The following is a 6,767-nucleotide window of genomic DNA, read 5'->3' on the forward strand; positions in this document are numbered from 1 at the left end:
GCCAGGATTGAGAGTCCCTGACCCAGGCTGATATTCTCACTGAACAAAGAGGAGCCTGCAGTCCAAAGAGGGCCAGATGACTTACCCAGCCACCCGATTTGTTACTAGGGGAGCTGGGACTCAAACTCAGGTCCTCTGAAGTGCAGGCTAGTGTGCCTTCACGGCACTAGGCCAGTCTCCCGAGAGCCTCCCCTTCTGTTTCTGTCTCCCTCTCCCTTTGTAGGCTGGCACGTTGCTTTAGATTATGAGATGGACTGCACCCACCCGCTCCCCGCCCATGCACTCCCTCACCCATGGGTGCTTCTGCTCAGCCCCCCGCCCTCTCCCCACTCCCAGTGCAGACCAGGAGCAGACCACCTACTTGTCCCAGACATGCAGTCAGCTGTGGCTCTGCGCTAATGGGCCGGGATGGCCTAATTACAGCCCAGGGCTTCCTGAGTAATTCCGGGCCTTCTTGGGACTCCACAGTGCCCCGTTCCTCTCCCCCATCACGTTTCCTCCTTTGTCTCAAATGTGCCCCCGCTGCTCAGAGAAGCATTTAGCTCCCTGCCCCCCACTTTGCCCTTTAGCCCTTCCAACACCCAGCTCTTGTTACAGGCTGGGTGAAGGGCCTCCTGTTGTGGAGAGCCCCTGGTCAGCCTCTGCCTGCATCCCTTCCCCCCATGCTAACCGCTAAGCTTTGCTTGTTGATTTCCTCCCGGGCCAGACCCAGGTCCTGCCAGCTCTCCCCTCTCTGACTGCATGACTCATGGCTGGCTCTGGAGGGACAGGCGGAGGCTCGGCTCACCAGAGGAAGACAGTCCTTCAGGTGACCCCTTCCCAGCTCTGTGGGGACCCTCCACTCCTCCGAGTGGCACGAGGGCAGGAGGTCCTGGCAGTGCGAGGGGGTCTAGGGACCAGACCAGGAGCCTCTCAGGCCTGGGTTTGCATCCTGTCTCCACCCTTCCTGCTTGGTGATGGTGGGCAAGTCGCCACTCTCTGCACCGCGACTTCTCATCTGTAAAATGGGGCGATGATCTCAATGTACGGTGCTGGGGACGTACGAGAGACTAGGCAGGCAAACGTTCACTGCTCAGAGAGACGGGATCTTCTATGTGGGAGCCGGGAGCCCTCCCAGTGGCCGTGACCCAAGAGAAGGCAGGTCACAGAGAAGTTAGGGTGAGCTGGGGCCATCGTGGGCACACCGACACGGAGCCAGGGCAGTGAGAGAGGCCAATGCCTGCAACACAGGTCCTGCCCCACGTGGAGCCACCCCACCGGATGTCGTCCAGGCCACTGACCAGGAGACCTGCGTGGGCTCTCAGAGACGGGGTCAGCAGCGGCAGTGGAGAGGGAGGTGACTCCTTTCCTGCCGGGCCTCCTTCCACTTGCACTAGGGGCTGCAGCTCCTGGGGGAGTGAGGAGAACGTTGCGACCCAGGCTTCTGCTCAAACCGACACCCTGGGCCCGTGGGCACCCAGCCTTCCCCAGCCAGCAAAGGTACCCAAGAGCTTTCCCAGAAAGAGGAGCCCGAGGGGGCTGGAGGAGAGAAGCAAAAGAGAGGCCTTTACTCTCTGCCTTTTCTCCCCGCTGTTGGCGTAGACACCGTGAGAAATCCTTGCAGCCGCCGTGCCCTTAGGAGCCGGGAGCAGAGGACGAGCGACGAAGATGGTGGCTCAGGAAGGATGGGGGTCCCACGGGAGGAGGGAGGGGCTCCCGCTGGATCCATGGGCATCCTTGTCCAGATGAGATTTCTCAGGCTTTTCCTGAGTCCAGGCTGGGCCTGGGGGCCATCCATCCAGGGGACAAGATTGGAAGCCACAGCAGTGGTTATAGAGAAAGAGAGAAGAACCAGGGAGCTGGGGCAAGCCCTGGGAGCCACGTTCTTAGAGCAGGAGGGACAGAGGCAGGAGGAGGGGTCATTGTGGAGCCACAGGGCCCTGGGGGACGGTCAAGTGCAACCTCAATGTTATAGATGGTCTGAGCGCAGATGGGCAGCGACTTGCCCAGCGTCACTCCACGCCCTCTGATTCCCTTCCACTTGCACAGCCTACGGGGGCCTCTCCACCTCCAAATGGCTCTGCTTTTCCAGGCCCGGCTGGCCCAGGCGCCAAGGGCAGAGCTGGGGTGAGGATAGGCGCAGTGGCTTTGCCGGTTCCCAGCCATGCCTGCCGGGCTGGGGCAGGTGGTCCCTGCCCGGTGTCGCCCTGTGCCCTCGTTGGGCCGTGTTGTTCTGGCTGCTGTGCTGCAGACACAAGGGCGGGTCAAGCTGCTCCCAGACCCCAGCCAGCCCATGACGGCAGGCATCTCAGCCGGTGCCGCCGGCAGGCCACATGAGCCGAGCCCACGCAGGCCACAGCCCCTCTGTGTGTGGGAGGCAGTCATGGGCAGGAGGTGGCAGGGAACGGCTGGAAGGTTTTTATTGGCCCTGGTGGGGCTGAGTGTGTCTGGGCCCCAGTTTAGATCGTCACCGGAGGATGGGGTTCACTGACTCTCTGCTCCACTTAGAAACACTCCGGGAGGGAGGTGAGAGGGGGCACCGAGGGGGTGGGAGTGTCGGGGGAGGCTGGGGGCAGGCAGCAGGTAGCCCCGGCCAGGGTGGACAGCAGTGGTGTCTGCATTAGCGGGGACGGGGCCCCGAGGCCGCAGAACTGGGTCACGGCCACTGGGAGGGCTCCTGGCTCCCACATAGAAGATCCCGTCTCTCTGAGAGGCCCACCCGGCTCCTGGTTTCTCCTCAGGGCCCCCTGGGGCTATCACGTCACCTCTCTGACATGGAGGATTTGGACCAGCTCCCACGGAGCTCAAAAACTCCAGGATTCTGTTACAAAGGGGATGGTGTAACAGCAGAGCTCTGGGGGAGAGCCGAGTATGGGTGTGAGAATTCACCTCCCAGGCCAGGCCTGGGGGGCAGCCTGTGACCCGCTGCCGAGACCACCGAAGAAAGCCAGGCTTTTGCGGTGCCTTGACCCCGCGGGGGCTAAAGCTGTTCTCCACAATTCCTGTTCTCATTAGGCCAGAGGGTTCTTTTCTTCTGACCCCGGGGCATCTGACGTGCCTTGGCCAGAGTGACGGCCACACTCTGCTCTGTGTCTTCAGGGTTGGTACAGCTCTGAGAGGTGGTGACTCTGACCTACATGGCAGGCAGGAAGGGCATTAAGGTCATCTGACCCCTGGCTTGAGCGCTAGACTGGGCTCTTTAAGGAAGAGAAGAGTGTCTTCATCCTGGCGTCTCTCCCAGGCCCTAGGCCAAAGCTGAGCAAAAGCGGGGGGTCCACAGCTGTTTGGTGAATCACGCTCTTCAAGTGTATACTGAGCTTTCCCTGCCGTGTGCCTAGGCTCCGAACCCAGGGCAGGGGATGGGAGCCGTGGCCCGCCCATCTTCCTGGGGCCCTACAGTCTAGTGGAGTCCACCAGAGAGGTACCAAGGATTTGCTTTCACTATATTATGACTTCTCTCTCTATGTATCAACTAAAAGATTCAGAAAGTAGTAGCTCCAAGAGCTCAGAGAAGATGCTGGAGTAGTCAGGGTGGACTTCCTGGAGGAGCTGCCCTTTCTCTGGGTTGTAGCTGTTCTCACTCACTCACTCACACTGGGAGGGATCCACTTCTCAGGCTTCACTTTCTTGGCTTTCTCCTCCCTGTCACCTGACTCCATTCCTGGTCCCAGGTGCCTGAAGGTCAGGGGCAAATCCTGGGGTTGGGATGGGGTTGGGGCAGGAGGTCAGGACAGCAGTCAAAGTCCATAATGAGTGTAGGCATCCAGGCCGCTCTCCAGAGTAGGACAGATGATCCTGGATGGTTGTGGCCTTTGCCCAGAGCTGTCCAGCTCTCTCAGCCCCCAGCCTGAGTGCACGTGTGGAACTACGGCCAAGCCCTGAAGTCAAAACAATGAGTGCCCTCCAGGTGCAGGCCTCATGCCAAATGCCAACGCATGTCAGCTCGGGATGGGCTCACAGCCTGCAGGTGAGATTCTGAGCCCCACTTCACCTGTGGCCAAGCCGATTTAGAGGGTCAAGTCAGTCGGCAGACCTGGGCTCTGTGGCTTCGAACCCTCGGCTGTCACAGTGCCCACTGCCAGGCGTCCACTTCACGGGACAGCCTCGGGACACCTGCCCTCCTGGACTGATCTCTCCCCTCTTCTCTCTGACCCTAGGTGCCCCAGGCCCTCCAGGACCGAGAGGACTCAAGGGAGATGTGGGCGTGAAAGGGCCTGTTGGCAGCAGAGGACCAAAAGGAGACCTCGGCAGCTTGGGCCCCCCAGGACCTCAGGGTCCTCAAGGGCAGCCAGGGGACACCGGGCCTGTAGGAGAAAGGGGGCCGGTTGGCCTGCGAGGTTTCCCAGGCCTCAAAGGCTTGAAGGGCAGCTTTGGAACTGGAGGCCCAAGAGGACAGCCAGGCCCCAAAGGGGACGTGGGGCCTCCAGGGCCAGAGGGGCCCCCAGGGTCTCCAGGGCCAGAGGGGCCTCAGGGAAAACCAGGGATCGCTGGGAAGATAGGGTCACCAGGCCAGCGGGGGCCCATGGGGCCAAAGGGCGAACCAGGAATCCAGGGTCCCCCTGGCCTCCCTGGGCCCCCAGGCCCACCAGGGAGCCAGAGCCGCTTTTGAGGAGCGGCCTGGTCCCGGACACTGCCACGCAGAAGGTGGGGAAGGGTGCTCGGGTGAGGAGAGACCCCTGAAAAGCCGCACCTGCAGACATTGTGGTCCTTCGGTCCCGAAGAGCGTTCTCCCAGGCCTGCCCCTGCACCTCCGGGCTTCCCAGTAGTGACTATACCATAGAAGGCAGCCCCGTATACACACACGCACATGCACACGCACGTTTCCCTGCTGGCCGGGGGGCTGACTGGGTTTCCGTGGCTGGGCGGGAGGAGAGGGCAGGAGAAGCCCCCTCGCCTGTGGCTGAGCCTGCCGGGGAAGCGGCTACCTCGGGGCAGCGGTCTTAACTCTGGCTCTGAGCTGGTGACCAGCGCTAGTCTTTCTAGCATCTTCACACCCATCCTAGCTGGCTGGCAGTTCCCTGAGGCTCCCAGGGGTTGAAAAGACCCAGGAAAAGCTTTGCAGGGGATTACGGTTCAAACTCGAGGGACGAGGTGGATTTGGCAACCATAAGACCTTCCCTGTAACCATGGGAGCAGCGTCCCGGGAACTCACACGGGACACACCTGGGCCCTGAGCACTGTGTCCCCAGGAGTTCAGCATTTTTTCCCACATCTCCAGAAAATTCCTCGCTTCATCCTTGCATCCACCTCTCAGGAGCATCCCAGAAGGAATCCAAGCAGGAGCTTCATCTGCACCGGGACACTCTCCAGGCCCTGGAACGTTCTGCCAAAGTAGAAGGCCCCGTTCCGATCTGGGGGGTGACCGCTTTGTGGCAACTGGGGGAGGGCTGACCGCCGGGCTGCTCTCCCTTCCCCGCGCCTGCTCTCCTCCTGACCTCACCCCACCGTGACCCAGAATGGCCCCAGGCCTCTCTGCAGGGGCAGCTGGACCAGATGAGGGGGAGGGGCCCCAGCTCCCTTTGATGTCACCCCTCACCCACCTTCATCCTCCTGCGCAGCCAGCAGCAAGGAGGACTGGGACATCCCCAGTGAAGCTGCCCCTCCTTTGTGTTCTAACAGATAACGACCACCCCTGGGATGGGGGCTTACAGCTGTCCCCTCCCCAGCCCGACCCAGAGACCGGCCCCTCTCCATTCCAGAAGCCTTCCCCCTTCTTGTAACAGGTGTGCAACTGGCTTGCACTCCCGCTGCCCTCACTGCCGTGTAGTTCTCCTGTCTACATATGATATCATGCCACGTAGTATCACTGACTCAGTAAAGAGCTGTTTCTAGGAGGGAGGTGTCTTCTGGTCCTTTCTGCTTGACCGGGACCGTGATGTCTTCAAGGGCTCCACCTCACCTGGCCTTTGAAGGGGAACCAGTGCACAAGGGGTCCCTTAGATATTCAGTCCCACTGTGGAGTCCAGGTCGGACCCCCTGGCCCTTCACTCTGGAAACACTGAGTTCTGCTGGGAGTTCCCAGTGGTCCTGCAGGGGCCAGGGACCAAGCGTGGCTGAGGGATTACCCACAGCGAGCAGGAACCCAGTGGAAGCAAGGTGAACCTACTAATCTTGCAGCAGGGCCCTAGAGCTCTTGGGCTAGAATGAGATTGGAAAATAAGACAGGACACCTGAGTGATACCCCCTGCTCCCCCGTCTTGTCCCTAACACAAGGAGATAAAACAGAAAAGGGGGAGGAGACCAGACCTGCCCCAAAGGACCTGGCCCTCCAGGGTCCACAGGAAACAAAGGACAGCTGGGTCCTCTGGGAATCAGCTGGGCCTGTTCCAGGAATCAGGGGTGCGTGAAGGGCTGTGCCCTCGGCTGGCTTTCAAGGCATATGTCTTAGTCCGTTCAGGCTGCTGTAACAGAACGCCACAGACTGGGTGACTTCTAAAACAGCAGAAACAACATAAATGATGAGGGTCATCCACCCTCGTGACCTAATCCCCTCCCAAAGGCCCCCCCCCCTTCCTGACCCCATCACACTGGGGGTTAGATTTCAACATAGAAATTTGGGGGGGTGGACATGAACATTCAGACTATGGTAGCATAGTAACCTCATTCGTCAGTAAAACATGGCCTAGTGAAAGCCCTGTGCCTTGTTTTGCTTTTTTACTTTTTTGGGGGGGGCAGGGGTTGTGGGGAGCGTTAGTCAGAATTCTCCAGAGAAAGGAAGGCTGAGAAGTGTCATGATCCGCCATCCCCAAGCTGGAGGCCCAGGAGGGTCAATGGTATGGTTCCAGCCC

The 6,767-nt window shown here is 60.2% G+C and overlaps 1 protein-coding gene across 4 annotated transcripts in view; it reads left to right on the forward strand.

The window, feature by feature from the left end:
* Positions 1 to 6,374, forward strand: part of SCARA3 (scavenger receptor class A member 3) — a 41,994-nt gene extending 35,620 nt beyond the window's left edge. For 3 of the 4 annotated variants that reach the window (XM_027088066.1, XM_027088067.1, XM_027088068.1), the window contains 2 exons: positions 707 to 808; positions 4,137 to 6,374. In XM_027088066.1, coding sequence (XP_026943867.1) covers positions 707 to 808; positions 4,137 to 4,588 — 554 coding nt within the window. In that variant the 3' untranslated portion in view covers positions 4,589 to 6,374. The remainder of the gene's footprint in view (positions 1 to 706; positions 809 to 4,136) is intronic. The other variant, XM_027088069.1, reaches the window with a different exon arrangement.
* Positions 6,375 to 6,767: the final 393 nt, after the last annotated feature.

Source organism: Aethalodelphis obliquidens, unplaced genomic scaffold, assembly GCF_003676395.1.
Source record: "Aethalodelphis obliquidens isolate GAN/ISIS:26980383/991018 unplaced genomic scaffold, ASM367639v1 scaffold61, whole genome shotgun sequence".
Classification (NCBI taxonomy): Eukaryota; Metazoa; Chordata; class Mammalia; order Artiodactyla; family Delphinidae; genus Aethalodelphis; species Aethalodelphis obliquidens.